Source organism: Mytilus edulis, chromosome 9 (assembly GCF_963676685.1).
Source record: "Mytilus edulis chromosome 9, xbMytEdul2.2, whole genome shotgun sequence".
NCBI classification, from domain to species: Eukaryota; Metazoa; Mollusca; class Bivalvia; order Mytilida; family Mytilidae; genus Mytilus; species Mytilus edulis.
In genome coordinates, this window is record NC_092352.1 from 27,149,748 (window position 1) to 27,175,469 (window position 25,722).

Below are 25,722 nucleotides of genomic sequence, written 5' to 3' on the forward strand. Positions count from 1 at the left end.
GGGGTTCAATTTTTCTCATTTCAGATTTCATAAATGAAAGAAAATTTCTTCAAACATTTTTAGCTCACCTGGCCCGAAGGGCCAAGTGAGCTTTTCCCATCACTTTGCGTCCGTCGTCGTCCTGCGTCCGTCGTCGTTAACTTTTACAAAAATCTTCTCCTCTGAAACTACTGGGCCAAATTAAACCAAACTTGGCCACAATCATCATTGGGGTATCTAGTTTAAAAAATGTGTGGCGTGACCCGGTCAACCAACCAAGATGGCCGCCACGGCTAAAAATAAAACATAGGGGTAAAATGCAGTTTTTGGCTTATAACTCAAAAACCAAAGCATTTAGAGCAAATCTGACATGGGGTAAAAATGTTTATCAGGTCAAGATCTATCTGCCCTGAAATTTTCAGATGAATCAGTCAATCGGTTGTTGGGTTGCTGCCCCTGAATTGGTAATTTTGAGGAAATTTTGCTGTTTTTGGTTATTATCTTGAATATTATTATAGATAGAGATAAACTGTAAACAGCAATAATGTTCAGCAAAGTAAGATCTACAAATAAGTCACATGACCAAAATGGTCAGTTGACCCGTTTAGGAGTTATTGCCCTTTATAGTAAATTTTTAACCATTTTTCGTAAATTAAAGTAATCTTTTACAAAAATCTTCTCCTCTGAAACTACTGGGCCAAATTAAACCAAACTTGGCCACAATCATCATTGGGGTATCTAGTTTAAAAAATGTGTGGCGTGACCTGGTCAACCAACCAAGATGGCCGCCACGGCTAAAAATAGAACATAGGGGTAAAATGCAGTTTTTGGCTTATAACTCAAAAACCAAAGCATTTAGAGCAAATCTGACATGGGGTAAAAATGTTTATCAGGTCAAGATCTATCTGCCCTGAAATTTTCAAATGAATCAGTCAATCGGTTGTTGGGTTGCTGCCCCTGAATTGGTAATTTTGAGGAAATTTTGCTGTTTTTGGTTATTATCTTGAATATTATTATAGATAGAGATAAACTGTAAACAGCAATAATGTTCAGCAAAGTAAGATCTACAAATAAGTCAACATGACCAAAATGGTCAGTTGACCCGTTTAGGAGTTATTGCCCTTTTTAGTAAATTTTTAACCATTTTTCGTAAATTAAAGTAATCTTTTACAAAAATCTTCTCCTCTGAAACTACTGGGCCAAATTAATCCAAACTTGGCCACAATCATCTTTGGGGTATCTAGTTTAAAAAATGTGTGGCGTGACCTGGTCAACCAACAAAGATGGCCGCCACCGCTAAAAATAGAACATAGGGGTAAAATGCAGTTTTTGGCTTATAACTCAAAAACCAAAGCATTTTGAGATAATCTGACATGGAATAAAAATGTTTATCAGGTCAAGATCTATCTGCCCTGAAATTTTCAGATGAATCGGTCAATCGGTTGTTGGGTTGCTGTCCCTGAATTGGTAATTTTGAGGAAATTTTGCTGTTTTTGGTTATTATCTTGAATATTATTATAGATAGAGATAAACTGTAAACAGCAATAATGTTCAGCAAAGTAAGATCTACAAATAAGTCAACATGACCAAAATGGTCAGTTGACCCGTTTAGGAGTTATTGCCCTTTATAGTCAATTTTTAACCATTTTTCGTAATTTAAAGTTATCTTTTACAAAAATCTTCTCCTCTGAAACTACTGGGCCAAATTAATCCAAACTTGGCCACAATCATCTTTGGGGTATCTAGTTTAAAAAATGTGTGGCGTGACCTGGTCAACCAACCAAGATGGCCGCCACCGCTAAAAATAGAACATAGGGGTAAAATGCAGTTTTTGGCTTATAACTCAAAAACCAAAGCATTTTGAGGAAATCTGACATGGGATAAAAATGTTTATCAGGTCAAGATCTATCTGCCCTGAAATTTTCAGATGAATCGGTCAATCGGTTTTTTGGTTGCTGCCCCTGAATTGATAATTTTGAGGAAATTTTGCTGTTTTGGTTATTATCTTCAATATTATTATAGATAGAGATAAATTGTAAACAGCAATAATGTTCAGCAAAGTAAGATCTACAAATAAGTCAACATGACCAAAATGGTCAGTTGACCCCTTTAGGAGTTATTGCCCTTTATAGTCAATCTTTAACCATTTTTCATAAATCTAAGTAATCTTTTACAAAATCTCCCCTGAAACTACTAGGCCACAATCATCTTTGGGGTATCTAGTTTGAAAAATGTGTCCGATGACCTGGCCATTCAACCAAGATGGCCGCCACGGCTAAAATAGAACATAGGGGTAAAATGCAGTTTTTGGCTTATAACTATGAAACAAAAGCATCTAGAGCAAATCTGACAAGAAGTTAAATTGTTAATCAAGTCAATATCTATCTGCCCTGAATTTTTCAGATGAATTGGACAACTGGTTGTTGGGTTGCTGCCCTCCAATTGGTAATTTTTAAAGAAATTTTGCCGTTTTTGGTTATCTTGAATACCATTATAGATAGCGATAAACTGTAAACAGCAATAATGTTCAGCAAAGTAAGATCTACAAATAAGTCAACATGACCTAAATGGTCAATTGACCCCTTAAGGAGTTATTGCCCTTTATAGTCAATTTTTAACAATTTTCATTAATTTGGTAAATTTATGTAAATTTTTACCAAATATAGTTCTCTGTTACTAATGGGCAAAGTTCATTATAGATATAATTGTAAGAAGCAAAATCCTTCAGTAAAGTAAGAACTTCAAACACATCACCATCACCAAAATACAATTTTGTCATGAATCCATTTGTGTCCTTTGTTTAATATGCACATAATTCGGAGTTTAGTATGACGTCCATTATCACTGTACTATTATGCATATTTTAGGGGCCAGCTGAAGGACACCTACGGGTGCGGGAATTCTCGCTACATTGAAGACCCATTGGTTGCCTTCGGCTGTTGTTTGCTCTATGGTCGGGTGGTTGTCGCTTTGACATATTCACCATTTCCTTTCTCAATTTTACATAGACCAAGGTGAGCGACACAGGCTCTTTAGAGCCTCTAGTTTTGAGAGGATTAATATTCAACAGCATAGTGAATGCTCAAAGGCAAAAAAAAATTTTAAGTTCATTAGACCACATTCATTCTGTGTCAGAAACCTATGCTGTGTCAACTATTTAATCACAATCCAAATTTAGATCTGAATCCAGTTTGAATGTTGTGTCCATACTTGCCCCAACCGTTCAGGGTTCAACCTCTGCGGTTGTATAAAGCAGCGCCCTGCGGAGTATCTGGTTTTTTTCTGGTTTAGATTGTTTCACAGTTTTATTCATGTCAAGTCCTACTATTGCTGACTTTATGGTACATGTTTTCTTCATATTGTTGATGACTGTACAGGGTACAGTGACTTATAATAGTTGCTAAATTCAAGTCATTTCAACTCTATTTGATAGTTTTCTCATTGCATTCAACCACATTTCCTAACCTTTTTATCAGTTATGTTTTTACAAGCCTGATTGAGTTATAACATTTCAAACCTTGCTATTCAGTTAATGGCATCTGTTGAGTAACAAACCATAAATTTACCCAAGGTTATAGATGGGAGTAGTCTCTACCTCCCAATTTAAGGCAGAGGATTTTCATGTAGTATTCATGTATAAAAGGTAAAGGTATTTTAAAAGAATGCTTATCCTTAGAATGACCTGAGAATCACTAACACAGAGGTATTTCTGATATATTAAACCTTAGTTATAGACAGTTCACTGAATATGTTTATATCACAGTCAAGATGAAAAAAACATTAGACTAAGTACTATTGCTTTTCTGTGTTGATAAATAGTTCTTTCATTTCATATCTATGGTTTTTGTCGAGCCTTCGACTTTAGTCGAAAAAGCGAGACTAAGCGATCCTACATTCCGTCGGCGGCGGCGGCGGCGTCCACAAATATTCACTCTGTGGTTGTACCAAACTTGGACAGAAGCTTGTTTATGATCATAAGATAGTATCAAGAAGAAAATTTTGTAAAAATAAATTTCCACTTTTCCGTATTTTACTTATAAATGGACTTAGTTTTTCTGCGAGGAAACCTTTCATTCACTCTGTGGTTAAAGTTTTTAAAATTTTAATAACTTTCATAAACTATCCTTGATTTGTACCAAACTTGGACAGAAGCTTGTTTATGATCATAAGATAGTATCAAGAAGAAAATTTTGTAAAAATAAACTTCCACTTTTCCGTATTTTACTTATAAATGGACTTAGTTTTTTTGCCAGAAACAAAACATTCACTCTGTGGTTTAAGTTTTAAAATTTTTTATAATGTTCTTAAACTATCCTGGATTTCTACCAAACTTAGACAAAAGCTTGTTTCTGATCATAAGATATTATTCAGAAGTAAATTTTGTAAAAAAAAAATTCACTTTTTCTGTATTTTACTTATAAATGGACTTAGTTTTTCTTCCAGTTAACATTACATACAGTCTGCAGTTAAAGTCTATAAAACATTTATTAGATTCATAAACTATCCTGGATTTTTTACCAAACTTGTAAGCTTCTTTCAATCAAAAGACAGTATCGAGAGGGAAATTTTTATTGATGTTTTTCCTCATTTTTGTTGAGTCTACGATTAACAGCAAAAGTAGGCGAGACACTGGGTTCCGTGGAACCCTTACGAATTTTTTTGATGATTGATCTACCCAATATCCCTTATCCCTTCCTCTTCCTATAAGTATTTTTTTTATGTAAAAGGTAAATGATTAAATAAATCACATATGGAAATAAAGCAGGTGACATTTATCAAGACCCTCTCTACCAGCCTCACACTGGACAATGTTGAGCTAGGCACATTTTGTCTACATATAAACATTGAAAATTTGAAATTCATTTCAGTGGTAGACCCTCTGTATCCAGTATATGGAGTCCATTAAAATGTTAAATAGCTTTTATTTTAAATCATGTAGGAGTAAGTCTAATATAATTATGGTATTCCATATTTAATGCAAAAATATTGATTTAATTTCTTCAAACTGTATTTGATGAATATGTTGACAGTATTTCCAATCCATAAATGTTAGTCCATATTGATATGTAAATGGCCTTTTAAACAAGTTTGATGATCAGTTCCAGAACACTAAGTAGATATAAACACATATATACAAATAATAAATGCATTCAAGATATTGTAAATTGTTCACCGAGGTAAAAATAAAATTTTTATAGTTTCCTTTATCCGCTATTCAAACAAGGTGCTCACAATTGGTCATATTTTTTTTTATAGCTTTTAAATAGTTGTCCCGTAATTTGTTGACAATGTAATTGTCATTTACATAACTAAGGGGTGATTTAATGAAAGTTTATAGTTGCATGAGAGTGCAGTGATAGCCATAGCCATGGTAACTCTCAAATAGAAATGGGTTGAAGTAAAGATTCATTCTCCACTTATAATCCATGTAAAGATATTGTAAGATTTTCCACACATTTGAGTATGATATGTTTGAAAAACTATGGCCAATACGAACATCAATTTTCTGGTAATAAGTTGCCATATACAAATTTCACCTTGGAAACAATAGAATAATACTACCATGGAAAGGAAAGTTAACAATAAGAGAAAATGATCAGTTATAAATTCCTGATTTCTGTATACAAATGTCACGTTTTCATGGTGGAAGTATTCTATTGTTTTCCTCTTTCAAGATTTACATCCTATTTACCTGTACTAACTTGCACTGGTTATGAAGGAAATAGCAATTTTTGCTTGGATGGCAGTCAAGGACAACAGTAGTAATCAAAAGGACATCAAACTTTCTATAACCCTTATAAACAGACAGCAAGTGTTTTATTATGCAGTACAACTCAATAATACAATACACCTGGCAAAATACAAATACATGCTCATGATGTTTAAGAAAATGTTTTTAGGCATTGTTCTATTTGTATAAAAGGTCATTTCTTATGTGTTTTTATGCCCTATTTATGGGCATTAAGTTTTCTGGTCCATTTGTTCGTCTGTCTGTCCCGCTTCAGGTGAGAGTTTTTGGTCGAGGTGGATTTTGCTAAAGATGAAGTCCAATCAACAAGAAACTTAGTACACATGTTCCCTATGATATGATCTTTCTAACTTTAATGCCAAATTAGAGTTTATACCACATTTATATGGTCCACTAAACATAAAAAATGATAGTGCATAGATCTGTGTTCTATGGACACATTCTTGTTTACATCTTTTTTAAACTTTGCTATTACTAATTAATTTACCTTACCATGCAAAAAGTCCAAGCAATTTTATCAATATAAAAGAGGTTTGTAAAAGTTCAAGAAATGTGTATTTGAGTTATGCAATTTTCAGTTCAAAGATGAGATGGAGTAGGAGTCAAATGAAAGGGTTTATCTGTCACCAGGACAAGGGTTAAACTGTCACCAGGACAAGGGTTTATCTGTCACCAGGACAGGGGGTATTGTAAACAACAGGATGCTTGCATCAATTCATATTCAAACACGATTCATTTCTGTTTTGTTTCCAATTTGCTCATACTTTAATTAATTGTTGTCCAGTGGCAATTATTTCATGCATATTCGGGATGATCTTATACTCTGATTAACAATAAGTCAATAGTTGTATTTTACTTGATTGCACCTTCTGACAGAATTGAAATTTTACCTTACTGGTATTTCTAATAAGCAAAATTTTGAATGCATTGTTTTGAATACATTTATTATTGTCATTTTAGATTGGTGTCTTAGACGTTGATATATGTGGTCCATCCATTCCTAGAATACTTGGTGTGGAAGGAGAACAGGTAAGAATATGCTGTATGAGATTCATATATACCTTCAAATATTCTTATAGGGTTGATTCATAGGTAGGGATTTGATTAAGATTGGATATAGAATAGATGTTTGTAAGGAATATCAATGAAACAATATGAAGCAAAACCTACAAATGAAAATGATTTAAAGTTGCTTCCAATAAGAAAATGAAATATGTTTTAGTGAAAATGTTTGAAAGAATATTATTGCTTGTCTTAATTAAATGCATATTTTAACTGGACATAAAACAAGGCCTATATCAATATCTTGTAAAAGTTTAAGATGACTTCAGTCAAAAATCATGTTGACATTGACATGTAGGAGCGATATTTCTACCTGCTTCCTGTAAAATATTGATTTCAAGCTTTCTTTTAAGTTTATAAGACTTTGATATTACATAAATGACAGAACGAGATCAAATGGGATTTATCAATCTAGTTTGCTTGTAAAAATAGAAAGTATTTGATATGCATAGAACTTCTACATCAATAAGTTGGGATTAATAGATTACTGTGTCTTTTCTAAATTCTCTTTTTTCATTTCATTTGTCTTAAATTTGCATCTGCAGCTTTTCTTAAACTTGTGTCTAGATTTCAATGATACTTTTAGAAAATATCCATTTTGGAAAGGGCATAACACACACCATAAAAAAAGTGGGGGTAATCCTGTTTTACCTCTGTCCTTCTGTGCGTCCGTCCATCCCATGAATATTTTTGTCAAATTTTTCTCAGGAACAACATTACAAGGATTTCTGAAATTTGGTTTCAAAGTTACTAAGTCAGCTATACTGCGTGATGTCTTTTCAGATTCATCACTCAACAACTTCCTGTTTACTGAACACTTTCATTATTTTACACATGACATCCAAGTTGAAAATTTTCGGCAAATTTTTCTCAGGAACTACATTACAAGGATTTCTGAAATTTGGTTTCAAAGTTACTATAAGTCAACTATACTGTGTGATAAATTTGCAGATTCATCACTCAACAACTTCCTGTTTACCGTCAAGTATATGGGTGGGGTATCATCAGTGAGCAGTAGCTCACAGTTTCACTTGTTATTTCTTTAATTAAATAATGTTTGGGGATCCCTATAGTAAAACATAGGCTTAGCCATATATATATTTAGAAGGAAAATATATAAACATAGAAGCAAGAGTATTATATTATGACCTGTGCATGTTGTTTAGTATTAAATGATTTAATGGAACCTAAATGTCAAGTCAATATGCTATAATAAATCATTACTAGAACACACCCGCGAAATCGCGGTCATTCAGAGCGTAGTTTAAAGTATGCAAAGTGTTGTTGGAAGAATTTTGTAAAATATTGAATGACTGGAGAATTTCAACAAAAGTATCATAAGTCATAGGTCATTATTTCCAAAATTCCCAATTTTTGGTTTTCTATCAATTTCAATATGAACATACCTTTAGTATGTTATGAACATTTAAGTAAGGAGCCTGTAATTCAGTGGTTGTCGTTTGTTTATGTGTAACATATTCGTTTTTCGTTCATGTTTTGTTCATAAATAAGGCCGCTAGTTTTCTGGTTTGAATTGTTTTACATTGTCAGTTCGGGGCCTTTTAAAGCTGAGTATGGGGTATGGGCTTTGCTCGTTGTTGAAGGTCGTACGGTGATCTATAGTTGTTAATTTCTGTGTCATATTGGTCTCTTGTGGAGAGTTGTCTCAACATGGCAATCATACCACATCTTCTATTTTTTTTTTTGTAATCAACTGATGAATTTTGTAAAAGATTTAATGACTGGAGAATTTTAGAAAAGGTATCAAAAGTTCACATGAATATTTTTAGCGCTTATCTAGAGTTGTCTCAACATGGCAATCATACCACATCTTCTTTTTTTTGTAATCAATGAATTTTGTAAAAGATTTAATGACTGGAGAATTTCAAGTTAGAAAAGGTATCAAAAGTTCACATGAATATTTTTAGCGCTTATCTGTATAATATGAACATTCATTACAGTAACTATATAAATATAGTGTATTTACTTTCAATTCTAAGTTTACTAATCGATTCATGGTGGTCATTGGTATAGTATACACATGTGAGTATACAAACTCTCTATTTAATAAACTCTGTGACCGCCGTAGATAGTAAATTCTAAGTTTACTAATCGATCCATGGTGGTCATTGATATGGTATACAGACTCTCTCTCTATTTAATAAACTCTGTGACCGCCGTAGATAGTAAACTTGAAAATGATATCAGATAGAATTCTGAAAATACACTTTATTCTTTGTATATGTATGTTCAAAGTATACAGAAAAACGCAAACCGGAAGTCTAATCTGACTTAAAATTTCGTCCAATGACGGGACAATATCCGGATGCCTTTTTTCTCGTTTTTCTCCCAAAATAACTCAATCTGAATAATCATATGAATGGATGACAAATGCGACTATGCACTGTACCTATAGGACACAGAGGCGTGTTGATTAATTTATTGTGGAAAGAAGAGAAGCGACACCCAAAATGAGGTCTTCTCGTTTAATAGTATAGATTACAAGGTATATCACTGAATTTATCTCTTTGAATTCGTTTTACCTCTTACATTGTGAACAAATCTTTTAGTATTTTGAAGAGGTTATGTATAATTTTTTTCAACAAATTCAAATTCCATTCCTGATGAATTTTGAGATTTTTTTCTGGCAACCCTAGTATAAAATCATAGGAGATCAAAACATAACCTTTTATTGTATAGCCATAGATGTCATACCTGTCAATCTGACAATGTCAATTCACATTGTGGGATAACTAGATCATCTGTTTGAAGAATGGTATACAAACATACCTACCATAATAAAACACTTGAAATTTTAAAGGTATGTTATATAGGCCAATATTCTGTAAAGTGTGTAACTGTTACAATTTTTTTTTACATATTGTCTATAACACAAAAACTTGAAGTTACAAAAGATGGTGTAAATACTTTGTGTGAAATGTCATCAGACAATAGACTGAACAAATAGATCTAGAAATTTAAAATTAAGATCAGTTAACGAATGTATACACAGAGGGATAAAAGTGTGCCTCCCCTCATCACTCTCAACCTTATAACACTGATGTAATTGTATTAAAAAAATCATCAGTATAGTTTTTGATTATTTTTAAAAACCTTCAATCTGATGCTATTTATTTTGTTTCTTAGTAACAATGCATTGATTTTTTTCCTTTTTGCAATGATTTTGAAGGAGATTTTTAACAATATTTTTTTTTCAATTAACTTTCATATAAATTAATTGCATGGAAGTGAATTTTTTTTTTTTACATGTTGTTGAGTGAAGTGGTTGTTGTTTTTTCAATACCAGAATAAATTTTAATCATAATAATACACATTTGTTTTTTTGTAGGTTCATCAGAGTGGATCAGGATGGTCTCCTATTGTAAGTTATCATTATAAAGGACAAGGTGCTATATAAAGGACTGAATGGGGCTGAATAATAACTGAAATTTGATATCTTATTGTACCTAGCATGATGTATTGTGGGTGACCTCTAAATACCTGTGTCTGTCCATCTGGTTGGAATGTGCTCTCAATGTTCAATTCAATTTTTACATCTTTTAATAGAGGTTTATATAAGCAATGACTCGGACATCTTCATATAAACCAGTGCAAATGATTTGTTTTTAAAGAGTTATACCCCTTGTAAATATGAATTATATGGAAAACTGCCTTGTAAGGGATCTTAAATGTGGTCAAAACATCTGTTAATGTAGGAAAATTATTTTTTGTACACATACACTCTGTCTCATAGAGTTGAATGAAAAAGATATCTTGTCACACTCTTGGATAATATTATGTAATTTACTAATTTGGTATTTCTACAGTTCTTTGGTCTTCTAGGCCCTTTATAGTAATAACAATTCATTTTGAATCTTAATTACAAGGTCGACTCTCTTATTAGATATATTTCCTCTGGTCCCTATGAGTTAACTTGTATACAGGTTTAACTATATTTAAAAATTTCTAAAAATTTGTGAATCTTCTTCACTATCATGACAATAGTACTTTAAGTTGTCAGGTTGAATGTCATTTATTGTCTAAAACAATCTCAGAATAGGTATGGTGATCAGACGTACCTAACTCGCAATAACTGTTACAGGTACAACGGTTTTATATTTGTTACTTTTGCTCACAATACCTATGGTTTATATTAGTCCTATCTACATGTCATGTTTTAAATACCTCATGTTATGTGTCTACACAGTTTTCCTTTTCACTTACATTAAATGAATCCTTTAAAATATAATTAATATTCAAACATTTGTAGTTTATGCTAGATAAGCTATTGATTTTTGACTAAGGCACACCCTTTTAATAATTAAGATGTTTTAAATTGAAAACCTTTGTAAAGCTTACTCTACAGATAAAATCGAAATGCTTTCTTTCTACACATTTCTATTCATAAGAAATGTAACATTGAAATATCTATGTAAATTTGGACGTTTCTGTTGAATATAAGATTCCGACATTTCAGATATTTGGTGTATTTTCTTCCTCGCTAGATTCATTACTAGTATAAAAATAAAGAAATGGAAATATCAACTTCATACTTAAGTTTAGTCAATTAAATTTTCCTCATGACTTTGCTGTGAGCAATTGATTAAAATTTATGAAGGATTGTTACATAATCTTGCAGTTCTGCATATTATACCACCAGCACTTTATTTTCCATGGCAATAGTCAAAACTGGCAGCTTGATTCAAACTAATAAGTGCATTGTATAATTAGTTCTTGATAGGGTTAAAAGATTTTATATGTTATTAATATGTCTTAGTTATTTGTTGTCAGTAATTAAATTATTGGCGCTTGACTTCATAATTGTACCTGATAATGGCTGATAAATGAAAATGAAAATTAAAAGTCATTTAAAATGATTTTAATTTAAGTTTCAAATTAATTATGTACATTTTAATGTCTTTAACTAATATTTGACTACAATTAAAACAAGGATTATACCTCTTCAGACGAACCTTTATCCAGCATTTATGTCATTGAATTGCTCACCTGGACTCAAAAGTCCTGACTTATTTCTAGAATCTAAAAAAATCTATATTTTCAATCGAGAAGTTACAAGATAATTATGAAATTATTTAATTGAGAAAAATTAAGTCCTAATTTATGAAACTATTTCCAAAAAAAAACAAATATGACAGACATGTACCAACAACAACAACCACTAAAATACAGACTCCTGAGTCCTGATTTGGGACAGGCCCATATCGGCAGGGCTTCACATGTGTAAAGGTGCACACCCTCCCCTATGATAATAATGTGAGAAACAGCAGAGAGCAATAACCAGTCAATTGCAAGCTCCTGACTTAGAACAGGACAAACAGGTGTAAAATGTGGCAGAGTGAAACAGTTTCAATTTGTTTATCTACATCTCCTTGAAATGGCTTGACAGAATTCAACAATCTTACATATATTCTTCTACAGGACACAGAATTGTTCACTTGCTATTTTAATTTTGTTTAGAACTCCATACACAGGACTTCTTTATCACTGCTTATATAATATTGAGAGACAACATTATACACATATCTGCATTGGAAATTTAGAACATACATGTACATACATTTTATTCTGGATTCATTACTTTATTTGATTGATCAATAAAATATTATTTTCTCTTTACAGTATGTAGAAGACAATTTAGCAGTGATGTCTGTTGGGTTTTTGTTATCAAGTCCAGAAGAGGCAGTTATTTGGAGGGGTCCAAAGAAAAATGGTTTGTTTTATCTTAAATTTTGGATATATAAATCCTTTGTAGCTCACTTAGAGAAAATTATAGTGGACTTGCTATAGAGTCCAATTGACCAAGATTTAAGCAATTATAGGTCATTATTTGGCCTTCAACAGTAAAGAAGACCATTTTGTATAGGTAGCTATAAAAGGTTCAGTCACAACAAAATTTTAATCAATTCAAAATATAAAAGCAATAAACATACTGCATAAACAATAGTCTACAAGGTTCATTAATTTTCATTCCATTTATTCCTGCTGTTCAAATCAAACTTGCTGATTTATTCCTATTGCCCTTGAAGTAGCTACTGAAGTTCTGAAATCCCTTTAAGCTCTTTTGATTTTGATTTATCATGTATTAGAAAGCAAAAGATATTTTTTCTATGAAACTCTGAATACTTTTATTAATACCCTTCCCAATTATGGGAGTAGGGTTACCATATTTTGTCACCTTCCATATATGTTTCTTTTCCTTTGCCTTACTTTAAGGTGGTACCTAACTCTACAGGGAGATAACTCTGAAAAATCAGCAGAACGTTTTAATGACGTTGTGTTGTTAAGGGAATATTAAGCTTCTCAATGATCAAAATAAGTGTTTGTCAAACTGCTATATAAACAGTGTATTTTTTCTGATTAAACGGTTGGTTCAAATTTTTTGAAAATTTTATATTTTTGTCAAAGCATCAAAGTAAATATTTTGTCAAAATTTGAAGAAAAATAAACAAGCCAAATTAATTTTAGTTAAGGTGTTGGGTACCACCTTAGTAGTCACAAAGTATAGATATTTAATGTTATGGACAGATATACTTATATTCATGTTTATACTTCTAAGATATGTAGTATGTCTTGTTAGTTTTGAGTTTAAATTTTAAATACATGAAATAATAAATAAATTTGGCGTATTTACTGTCTTCTGATTGGTTACAACCGGATGTACTGCGAAGGAATGACAATGAAATTTGAGCTCCTGAAAAAGAGGATATTACGGTAAATTTTGGAACTTATTCTGAATGAAAAGTGCAACAGTATTCAGTAAAAGGGTAATTCATTAAAATGCAAACTGAGTATATAAAAAAATCAATGCCAACTTGCAGAATTTGTGAAAATTGTAAATCAGCGATACCTTTATCTTGACGACATCAACGTAGCACCATCTCCCATAGTATCCTATTGTTCTGAAGATTGTTTTAAATATGGCGCCTTAGATACAATACCTTGATACATTAATACCGATGATATATTTGTTGATAAAGTAAAACTGTATACGAAGAAGACTTTTTTGTGAAATAATAATGTTTGAATATAGTTTTGATACCAAAACTGCTACGGTTCTAAACAGTTTATTAGAAGTTGTTTGCGATCTTCAGCATCGATTCGAGAAATTTGAAAAGCAAATTGAAGAGATAGCCGTAATACAAAGCACGGTTAACTCACTTGCCCATAGAGTCGATGATATAGAAAATAATTTAGAGTCTGTGATGAAAAAGAGCACTGAAATGGAAACGAGTGCTGAAAACATGGGTCACTTAATGCACAAAGTGGTGGATAGGTGTACATGGGTATAAGCAGTTACAGGACTGTACTACTGTAAAACATTTCAAACATAACAAGTTTGAAAACTGCAGAATTGCGACAGAAAGATCGCAATGACAACATAGATTTCAGATTGAGTAACAGAGAAGATGATGTTATCGAGCTCAATGAAAACCAACCTAATCTTTACTGAAATTCAATTTCATTTGGAAGAAAACACAGAAGATACACTTAATTTCTTTATTAAAAAAAGTTAAACATTGACAAAAAAATCAACTTCGTTACAGTTCACAGATTTGGCAAAATTCATTTTAACTAAGGACAAAGAAATTGTATTAAAAAATGGATTCAAATTAAAGGGGACACATTTTGGAGTACAAGAACAATTTCCAAAAGAAATAGAACAACAACAAAAAATATTATAACCGGTGGCAAAACAGGCCAGAAAAGAAAAGTGGAAAGTACTGTTGGTTAGAGACAAGCTGTTTATCGATGATAATCTGTTCAAACCGAATATGGAAACATCTAGATCTGGAAATGGAAATTACAATACCCATGTGCCGATAGTATCATGCAAAAGACTAAGACCAAGTCATGAATCTGAATCTTCAAACCTCTTAACTAACATGTGCTCTACATAAAAGCAAGTTGTTCAATTCAAAAGTGAAAAGGGAACTTAATTTCGTCAAAATATTACTTAGCTATCAAACGTTTTATTTTTTAGACAATCTGGTACATATTTAAATATTTCTATGTAAACCTCATGTTTCACAGTTGTGACTGAGGGTAACTTTGTTGTTATTATTTTCTGTATACCATTGTATTTACAAAGGCTATCGAATAAACTAAACTGTTTCTAAACTGTTACAGCACTGAAGAGGTTAAAAATATTACTTTTATTTTTCAATGTTCTCAATTTTTATGGCGACAGGCCCACTCTGATGTGTATTCATATGCTAACATGTGTGTACGTTGTTTTTGTTAATATAAATAATATAAAAAAATCTTTGAGCCTTACTTTGAATAGAAATTTATTTATAATGTGACAGAATGGCAATAATTTATTTTGGATTTATTGAACCATAAAATAAATTTTTGACTCTTTACATTTTACATGTGAAGAGTCAAAATTTTTTTTTTTTTTAATAAATTCAAAATAAATAGTAGCCATTCATTAAATGAGTTCAACCCAAAAACTAATATTATACATGTATATACACATCTTTTTCAGGATTGATAAAACAGTTTCTACGGGATGTAGATTGGGGAGAATTAGATTATTTAATAATTGATACCCCTCCAGGAACCTCTGATGAACATTTGTCTGTAGTTCAGTATTTAAGTGAATCCTCAGTTGATGGTGCAGTTATTATTACAACTCCTCAGGTAAGAAACCTAAGCCTTTTGCCTACATGATACAGGCAACTTTGTTATCAGAACTTGCTACTTTGAAACTGTATAATCTCTGTAATGAACTTGTCTTGCATCTTTTAAAAGTAAACATCTTTTTCCAACCCAACACAGGTATAGAAAAATTCTAATTATCATAAAAATTATTTTACATTCTTGGTTGTAATTGATATGAGATTTAATTCTGTGTAGATTGTGCTGTTTTGATTACTAGATTTGAATGTGTACTTGATAAACAAGTAAAACAGAAAATGGAGAACAAGATTAAGAACGAAAAAATTAGACAGTACCCGAAACCACACTGACCAAATTTTCTTACATGGACTGACATGTTGATGTGACAAGAAATGATGTTCTCTTAGTCTGCTGACATCTTTAATTTTGGCCATGTAAAGATTTTTTTTTCGAACTAAAAGTCTTTAATATTATGGCAAACAGAAATATTGGAAGTCTTTAAGTTGCATTCACTCACACTTTCAAATGTTTTATCTGTAAATCTTTTATTATGTACCTCAGAAGTCAAGTGCAGAAATAACAACAACAGATTTTTCATTGTAGGAAGTGTCCTTACAGGATGTAAGGAAAGAAATAGGATTTTGTAGAAAAGTCAATCTACCAATTATTGGTGTGGTGGAGAACATGAGTGGTTTTGTTTGTCCCAAGTGTAAGGTAAAGTATTACAATCTACCCATCATTGGTGTGGTGGAGAATATGAGTGGTTTTGTCTGTCCCAAGTGTAAGGTAAAGTATTACAATCTACCCATCATTGGTGTTGTGGAGAACATGAGTGGTTTTGTTTGTCCCAAGTGTAAGGTAAAGTATTACAATCTACCCATCATTGGTGTGGTGGAGAATATGAGTGGTTTTGTTTGTCCCAAGTGTAAGGTAAAGTATTACAATCTACCCATCATTGGTGTGGTGGAGAATATGAGTGGTTTTGTCTGTCCCAAGTGTAAGGTAAAGTATTACAATCTACCCATCATTGGTGTGGTGGAGAACATGAGTGGTTTTGTTTGTCCCAAGTGTAAGGTAAAGTATTACAATCTACCCATTATTGGTGTGGTGGAGAACATGAGTGGTTTTGTTTGTCCCAAGTGTAAGGTAAAGTATTACAATCTACCCATCATTGGTGTGGTGGAGAACATGAGTGGTTTTGTCTGTCCCAAGTGTAAGGTAAAGTATTACAATCTACCCATCATTGGTGTGGTGGAGAATATGAGTGGTTTTGTTTGTCCCAAGTGTAAGGTAAAGTATTACAATCTACCCATTATTGGTGTGGTGGAGAATATGAGTGGTTTTGTTTGTCCCAAGTGTAAGGTAAAGTATTACAATCTACCCATCATTGGTGTGGTGGAGAATATGAGTGGTTTTGTCTGTCCCAAGTGTAAGGTAAAGTATTACAATCTACCAATCATTGGTGTGGTGGAGAATATGAGTGGTTTTGTTTGTCCCAAGTGTAAGGTAAAGTATTACAATCTACCCATTATTGGTGTGGTGGAGAGCATGAGTGGTTTTGTTTGTCCCAAGTGTAAGGTAAAGTATTACAATCTACCCATCATTGGTGTGGTGGAGAATATGAGTGGTTTTGTTTGTCCCAAGTGTAAGGTAAAGTATTACAATCTACCCATCATTGGTGTGGTGGAGAATATGAGTGGTTTTGTTTGTCCCAAGTGTAAGGTAAAGTATTACAATCTACCCATCATTGGTGTGGTGGAGAATATGAGTGGTTTTGTTTGTCCCAAGTGTAAGGTAAAGTATTACAATCTACCCATCATTGGTGTGGTGGAGAATATGAGTGGTTTTGTCTGTCCCAAGTGTAAGGTAAAGTATTACAATCTACCCATTATTGGTGTGGTGGAGAATATGAGTGGTTTTGTTTGTCCCAAGTGTAAGGTAAAGTATTACAATCTACCCATCATTGGTGTGGTGGAGAATATGAGTGGTTTTGTTTGTCCCAAGTGTAAGGTAAAGTATTACAATCTACCCATCATTGGTGTGGTGGAGAATATGAGTGGTTTTGTTTGTCCCAAGTGTAAGGTAAAGTATTACAATCTACCCATCATTGGTGTGGTGGAGAATATGAGTGGTTTTGTTTGTCCCAAGTGTAAGGTAAAGTATTACAATCTACCCATCATTGGTGTGGTGGAGAACATGAGTGGTTTTGTTTGTCCCAAGTGTAAGGTAAAGTATTACAATCTACCCATTATTGGTGTGGTGGAGAACATGAGTGGTTTTGTTTGTCCCAAGTGTAAGGTAAAGTATTACAATCTACCCATCATTGGTGTGGTGGAGAATATGAGTGGTTTTGTTTGTCCCAAGTGTAAGGTAAAGTATTACAATCTACCCATTATTGGTGTGGTGGAGAACATGAGTGGTTTTGTCTGTCCCAAGTGTAAGGTAAAGTATTACAATCTACCCATCATTGGTGTGGTGGAGAACATGAGTGGTTTTGTTTGTCCCAAGTGTAAGGTAAAGTATTACAATCTACCCATTATTGGTGTGGTGGAGAATATGAGTGGTTTTGTTTGTCCCAAGTGTAAGGTAAAGTATTACAATCTACCCATCATTGGTGTGGTGGAGAATATGAGTGGTTTTGTTTGTCCCAAGTGTAAGGTAAAGTATTACAATCTACCCATCATTGGTGTGGTGGAGAATATGAGTGGTTTTGTTTGTCCCAAGTGTAAGGTAAAGTATTACAATCTACCCATCATTGGTGTGGTGGAGAATATGAGTGGTTTTGTTTGTCCCAAGTGTAAGGTAAAGTATTACAATCTACCCATCATTGGTGTGGTGGAGAACATGAGTGGTTTTGTTTGTCCCAAGTGTAAGGTAAAGTATTACAATCTACCCATTATTGGTGTGGTGGAGAACATGAGTGGTTTTGTTTGTCCCAAGTGTAAGGTAAAGTATTACAATCTATCCATCATTGGTGTGGTGGAGAATATGAGTGGTTTTGTTTGTCCCAAGTGTAAGGTAAAGTATTACAATCTACCCATTATTGGTGTGGTGGAGAACATGAGTGGTTTTGTTTGTCCCAAGTGTAAGGTAAAGTATTACAATCTACCCATTATTGGTGTGGTGGAGAATATGAGTGGTTTTGTCTGTCCCAAGTGTAAGGTAAAGTATTACAATCTACCCATTATTGGTATGGTGGAGAACATGAGTGGTTTTGTTTGTCCCAAGTGTAAGGTAAAGTATTACAATCTACCCATCATTGGTGTGGTGGAGAATATGAGTGGTTTTGTCTGTCCCAAGTGTAAGGTAAAGTATTACAATCTACCCATTATTGGTGTGGTGGAGAATATGAGTGGTTTTGTTTGTCCCAAGTGTAAGGTAAAGTATTACAATCTACCCATCATTGGTGTGGTGGAGAATATGAGTGGTTTTGTCTGTCCCAAGTGTAAGGTAAAGTATTACAATCTACCCATCATTGGTGTGGTGGAGAATATGAGTGGTTTTGTTTGTCCCAAGTGTAAGGTAAAGTATTACAATCTACCCATCATTGGTGTGGTGGAGAATATGAGTGGTTTTGTCTGTCCCAAGTGTAAGGTAAAGTATTACAATCTACCCATCATTGGTGTGGTGGAGAACATGAGTGGTTTTGTCTGTCCCAAGTGTAAGGTAAAGTATTACAATCTACCCATCATTGGTGTGGTGGAGAACATGAGTGGTTTTGTTTGTCCCAAGTGTAAGGTAAAGTATTACAATCTACCCATCATTGGTGTGGTGGAGAACATGAGTGGTTTTGTCTGTCCCAAGTGTAAGGTAAAGTATTACAATCTACCCATTATTGGTGTGGTGGAGAATATGAGTGGTTTTGTCTGTCCCAAGTGTAAGGTAAAGTATTACAATCTACCCATCATTGGTGTGGTGGAGAATATGAGTGGTTTTGTCTGTCCCAAGTGTAAGGTAAATAATTACAATCTACCCATCATTGGTGTGGTGGAGAATATGAGTGGTTTTGTCTGTCCCAAGTGTAAGGTAAAGTATTACAATCTACCCATCATTGGTGTGGTGGAGAACATGAGTGGTTTTGTTTGTCCCAAGTGTAAGGTAAAGTATTACAATCTACCCATCATTGGTGTGGTGGAGAATATGAGTGGTTTTGTTTGTCCCAAGTGTAAGGTAAAGTATTACAATCTACCCATCATTGGTGTGGTGGAGAACATGAGTGGTTTTGTTTGTCCCAAGTGTAAGGTAAAGTATTACAATCTACCCATCATTGGTGTGGTGGAGAATATGAGTGGTTTTGTTTGTCCCAAGTGTAAGGTAAAGTATTACAATCTACCCATTATTGGTGTGGTGGAGAACATGAGTGGTTTTGTTTGTCCCAAGTGTAAGGTAAAGTATAACAATCTACCCATCATTGGTGTGGTGGAGAACATGAGTGGTTTTGTTTGTCCCAAGTGTAAGGTAAAGTATTACAATCTACCCATCATTGGTGTGGTGGAGAACATGAGTGGTTTTGTTTGTCCCAAGTGTAAGGTAAAGTATTACAATCTACCCATCATTGGTGTGGTGGAGAATATGAGTGGTTTTGTTTGTCCCAAGTGTAAGGTAAAGTATTACAATCTACCCATCATTGGTGTGGTGGAGAATATGAGTGGTTTTGTCTGTCCCAAGTGTAAGGTAAAGTATTACAATCTACCCATCATTGGTGTGGTGGAGAACATGAGTGGTTTTGTTTGTCCCAAGTGTAAGGTAAAGTATTACAATCTACCCATCATTGGTGTGGTGGAGAATATGAGTGGTTTTGTTTGTCCCAAGTGTAAGGTAAAGTATTACAATCTACCCATCATTGGTGTGGTGGAGAACATGAGTGGTTTTGTCTGTCCCAAGTGTAAGGTAAAGTATTACAATCTACCCATTATTGGTGTGGTGGAGAACATGAGTGGTTTTGTCTGTCCCAAGTGTAAGGTAAAGTATTACAATCTACCCATTATTGGTGTGGTGGAGAACATGAGTGGTTTTGTCTGTCCCAAGTGTAAGGTAAAGTATTACAATCTACCCATTATTGGTGTGGTGGAGAATATGAGTGGTTTTGTTTGTCCCAAGTGTAAGGTAAAGTATTACAATCTACCCATTATTGGTGTGGTGGAGAATATGAGTGGTTTTGTTTGTCCCAAGTGTAAGGTAAAGTATTACAATCTACCCATCATTGGTGTGGTGGAGAATATGAGTGGTTTTGTCTGTCCCAAGTGTAAGGTAAAGTATTACAATCTACCCATCATTGGTGTGGTGGAGAACATGAGTGGTTTTGTCTGTCCCAAGTGTAAGGTAAAGTATTACAATCTACCCATCATTGGTGTGGTGGAGTACATGAGTGGTTTTGTCTGTCCCAAGTGTAAGGTAAAGTATTACAATCTACCCATTATTGGTGTGGTGGAGAACATGAGTGGTTTTGTCTGTCCCAAGTGTAAGGTAAAGTATTACAATCTACCCATCATTGGTGTGGTGGAGAATATGAGTGGTTTTGTCTGTCCCAAGTGTAAGGTAAAGTATTACAATCTACCCATCATTGGTGTGGTGGAGAACATGAGTGGTTTTGTCTGTCCCAAGTGTAAGGTAAAGTATTACAATCTACCCATCATTGGTGTGGTGGAGAATATGAGTGGTTTTGTCTGTCCCAAGTGTAAGGTAAAGTATTACAATCTACCCATCATTGGTGTGGTGGAGAACATGAGTGGTTTTGTCTGTCCCAAGTGTAAGGTAAAGTATTACAATCTACCCATCATTGGTGTGGTGGAGAATATGAGTGGTTTTGTTTGTCCCAAGTGTAAGGTAAAGTATTACAATCTACCCATCATTGGTGTGGTGGAGAATATGAGTGGTTTTGTCTGTCCCAAGTGTAAGGTAAAGTATTACAATCTACCCATCATTGGTGTGGTGGAGAACATGAGTGGTTTTGTCTGTCCCAAGTGTAAGGTAAAGTATTACAATCTACCCATCATTGGTGTGGTGGAGAATATGAGTGGTTTTGTCTGTCCCAAGTGTAAGGTAAAGTATTACAATCTACCCATCATTGGTGTGGTGGAGAATATGAGTGGTTTTGTCTGTCCCAAGTGTAAGGTAAAGTATTACAATCTACCCATCATTGGTGTGGTGGAGAACATGAGTGGTTTTGTCTGTCCCAAGTGTAAGGTAAAGTATTACAATCTACCCATCATTGGTGTGGTGGAGAACATGAGTGGTTTTGTTTGTCCCAAGTGTAAGGTAAAGTATTACAATCTACCCATCATTGGTGTGGTGGAGAACATGAGTGGTTTTGTCTGTCCCAAGTGTAAGGTAAAGTATTACAATCTACCCATTATTGGTGTGGTGGAGAACATGAGTGGTTTTGTCTGTCCCAAGTGTAAGGTAAAGTATTACAATCTACCCATTATTGGTGTGGTGGAGAATATGAGTGGTTTTGTCTGTCCCAAGTGTAAGGTAAAGTATTACAATCTACCCATTATTGGTGTGGTGGAGAATATGAGTGGTTTTGTCTGTCCCAAGTGTAAGGTAAAGTATTACAATCTACCCATCATTGGTGTGGTGGAGAATATGAGTGGTTTTGTCTGTCCCAAGTGTAAGGTAAAGTATTACAATCTACCCATTATTGGTGTGGTGGAGAATATGAGTGGTTTTGTTTGTCCCAAGTGTAAGGTAAAGTATTACAATCTACCCATCATTGGTGTGGTGGAGAACATGAGTGGTTTTGTCTGTCCCAAGTGTAAGGTAAAGTATTACAATCTACCCATCATTGGTGTGGTGGAGAACATGAGTGGTTTTGTCTGTCCCAAGTGTAAGGTAAAGTATTACAATCTACCCATTATTGGTGTGGTGGAGAACATGAGTGGTTTTGTCTGTCCCAAGTGTAAGGTAAAGTATTACAATCTACCCATCATTGGTGTGGTGGAGAATATGAGTGGTTTTGTCTGTCCCAAGTGTAAGGTAAAGTATTACAATCTACCCATCATTGGTGTGGTGGAGAACATGAGTGGTTTTGTCTGTCCCAAGTGTAAGGTAAAGTATTACAATCTACCCATCATTGGTGTGGTGGAGAATATGAGTGGTTTTGTCTGTCCCAAGTGTAAGGTAAAGTATTACAATCTACCCATCATTGGTGTGGTGGAGAATATGAGTGGTTTTGTTTGTCCCAAGTGTAAGGTAAAGTATTTCTTTTGGTTACTAGAACATTTACTGTTTAAGTTTGTCATATTAGGGGGTTATGGTACATACTAGATTCTGACAATATTAATTGTCTGCACTTATTGTGAGCTATATTTTTCTCTAGAATTCTCAGCTAGATCCCAATACAGAATCATTGATCTATATCTGGGTTTTTTTTTAACTTGTCATTTTAACATTATACACCATAGATTTAGGGATTTTATGTCCTTATCTAAAAATTCTCATTTGAACAACTTTTAGCTCTAAAGCATGGCATATGATTGAAGTTACATGATTTTTTTCTGGAAAGCATTTAAGTATTATTTATTACAGTTTACTTCATATTTTTAACTTTCCATGTTGTTGTTTTTTACAGACTGAATCCCAAATATTTCCACCAACTACTGGTGGTGGTGAAAAAATGGCAGCTGAACTTGATATACCATTTCTAGGGAAACTCCCATTAGATCCTAGAATAGGTAACATATGATAATTACATTTTTACAGTTATATACGTTGAGATATAAGACAAACATGTAAAACACCAACCTATCTGATTTATTATCTCCCTTTTTGTCCCCATCGTGGCATGTTGCATTTCTGTGTAGAAAGACAGAGTGTTGGTCTGTTTTGTTTGCGCTCTTGCCAGATTTTTATACTCTTTTATCATAGGTTTGTATCAGCAATATCTAGGACAATTATGTAAATCAGTGCTGATCAATTATTTGTATAAGAGTTTTGACCCTTTGAAATAATAATAATATGGTTATTTGTGCGCTCACTTGAACAATTTTAACCAAATTTTAAACTCATTTACATCAAAGGTTCAAATCAGTAATGCCTCAGACAATTTGTAAATAAGTGCTGATCAAATTTTTGTAAAAGAGTTGTGCCCTTGGAAATATTGATAATATCTGAAATTAAATTGCATTTTGCTCTCTAGGATATTCATATAAAGTTAATTTTAGTTATTGCCCTTTGACAAGTAGAATTTTTGTCATTTCAGGGACATTGGTACTGTGTACTTGTATCTCTCTTGAATCTACCTCTGTTGTCTCATGATAGTGTACTTTTTAAGAATCTGTAAAATCATCAGAATGTAGTTTATAGTTTCCATTGCTTACTGGATCATACTATAGACCTAGCTGGTTCTCCACTCTCCACTAAGGAATAAGAGATTTTTTAGTAGTGAGAATTATGTGTTTAGATAGAGTGGCATGTCTTCTTGTTGACTGATACCTTGTTGGACAATACTATTTCTAAAATCTATCAGAGTATTAAATTATACATAGTATAGATCCCAGAGCAATCTAGATCTCTAGTTTGAGATCCTTATGGAATTCCCTTCACCAAAGATGTTATCAATAAGTGTAATAGAAATTTAACACAATTCCAAGTATGTTATTCAGTAGGGATTGGCAGGTTTTGAAACATTGAAAATGTGGTTTCATAATTCATTGTAACAAATATGAAAGTAAAAAACAAGTAAAGGGAGGCAACTCTGTAATAAATTAGTATATAATTTCAGGTCAATGTTGTGATGAAGGAAAGTCTTATCTGACCACAGTACCAGATTCTCCTGCTACAAAAGCTTACATTGATATTATAAATAGTAAGTAGATCAGAAGCAGAGTATACAGGATGTCATCTCCTCAAAGTAGCTATTTTTTAAGAAGCAAAATATATCACAAACATACAAAATACACTTGTTGAGTCTTGCCTGAGTTACTTTAAAATGTTACAGGGTTGTCTTAATGATGGTAACATATTTTTATTTACCACAAGATCATTTTACTTTTGTGATGTGTCTTAATATTTAAGGTAATTTTTTCATTTACATTTTGTACTGTTGTATAAGCTTCCGAGTGCTATACACAACTTTTTCTTTATATATTAAGTCCAACTGTTACTATAATTGAAAATAGTTGGCAGCAAATTTTTAGCAGAAAACTTTCTGGTCAGGAGCCAGGGACTTAATAATATTGAGAACACGAAAAAAAGTGATGTACCTAAATGAATTATATTTACTAGTGTAAAGCAAAATTTTAAAAAGTGTCCCCAAGACAACATTTCAGAACTTTGTGTCATTAAATTTTGTCTCAATCTTTGAAATAATGTTGAGAGAAGGACAAATTTCCATATGAAAGTTTGTCCATATACAGACAATATTTCATGGAGGTATACATTTTGTAGTATGACATTTTATCTTGAGAAAGGGAGGTTATCCAATGTTACTTATTGTGTACATTGAGATTATTTCTTTAATATATTTCGTATGAAATTTAGTCTCATAAAAGGAATGTTATAAACAGTTTATATTTAAGATAATGGTATCATTAAACCATTTGATTTGATTGATATTATAACAAACAAACCTGCATACTCAATTTATGTAGCAGTTTATGGTGTACACATGAAAAATATTTTTTTTAAATTCAGAAAGGCTCACAATTTCATGGCAGAGGATTTCACACAGTAGACATAATTAGATTCAAAATTTTCATGGACTGTATTTCACAGTAAAATTTGTAATATGATGTATCATAATTTCTTTGAAAATATTTTGTTTATGGTAAGTTTTTCGTTGCTCTATTCCTCTTTTAATACTGTATGTCACATGGTTTTAAATCCAACATTTGTTTCTATTTTAGGAATTGAAAAGTATTGTGATGATTTTACATCCAGTCAAAACAGTGATACAGGAGAGAAGACAAATGAATAGCTACAGTTCATCAACAAATTAGTGCTGCACTGAAAAATGGATTTTTTTACCCTGTCTTGTGCCAAGAATGATTTATGTACCAAGTCAAACATTACAAAATCTTTTTAATAAAATATCTTTTGATTATTAACATAGTTTGAAATCATATAGTATGGTTATTATATATGACAAGAATGGATTCATATGGGCGCACACCCGGCACGCACACCCTGAAAATCCCTTAAAGGGAAATTCCGCGATTTTTTACTTATCATCTAATTATGTTCATCTTAACATAAAAAACACATTTGCAAAGTTTTAAATTTATATTCCTTCTAATAACGGAGAAAATCAAGTATTTGTAACTTTTTTGGTTGAATTCTCGAGTGGG

The 25,722-nt window shown here is 33.6% G+C and overlaps 1 protein-coding gene across 1 annotated transcript in view; it reads left to right on the forward strand.

The window, feature by feature from the left end:
• LOC139487960 (cytosolic Fe-S cluster assembly factor nubp1-A-like) overlaps positions 1 to 25,478 on the forward strand; it is a 38,406-nt gene extending 12,928 nt beyond the window's left edge. The window contains exons 4-11 of the mRNA XM_071273242.1: positions 6,689 to 6,757; positions 10,140 to 10,172; positions 12,431 to 12,521; positions 15,300 to 15,454; positions 16,037 to 16,147; positions 23,007 to 23,109; positions 24,159 to 24,242; positions 25,282 to 25,478. Coding sequence (XP_071129343.1) covers positions 6,689 to 6,757; positions 10,140 to 10,172; positions 12,431 to 12,521; positions 15,300 to 15,454; positions 16,037 to 16,147; positions 23,007 to 23,109; positions 24,159 to 24,242; positions 25,282 to 25,352 — 717 coding nt within the window. The 3' untranslated portion in view covers positions 25,353 to 25,478. The remainder of the gene's footprint in view (positions 1 to 6,688; positions 6,758 to 10,139; positions 10,173 to 12,430; positions 12,522 to 15,299; positions 15,455 to 16,036; positions 16,148 to 23,006; positions 23,110 to 24,158; positions 24,243 to 25,281) is intronic.
• The last annotated feature ends 244 nt before the right edge of the window (positions 25,479 to 25,722 follow it).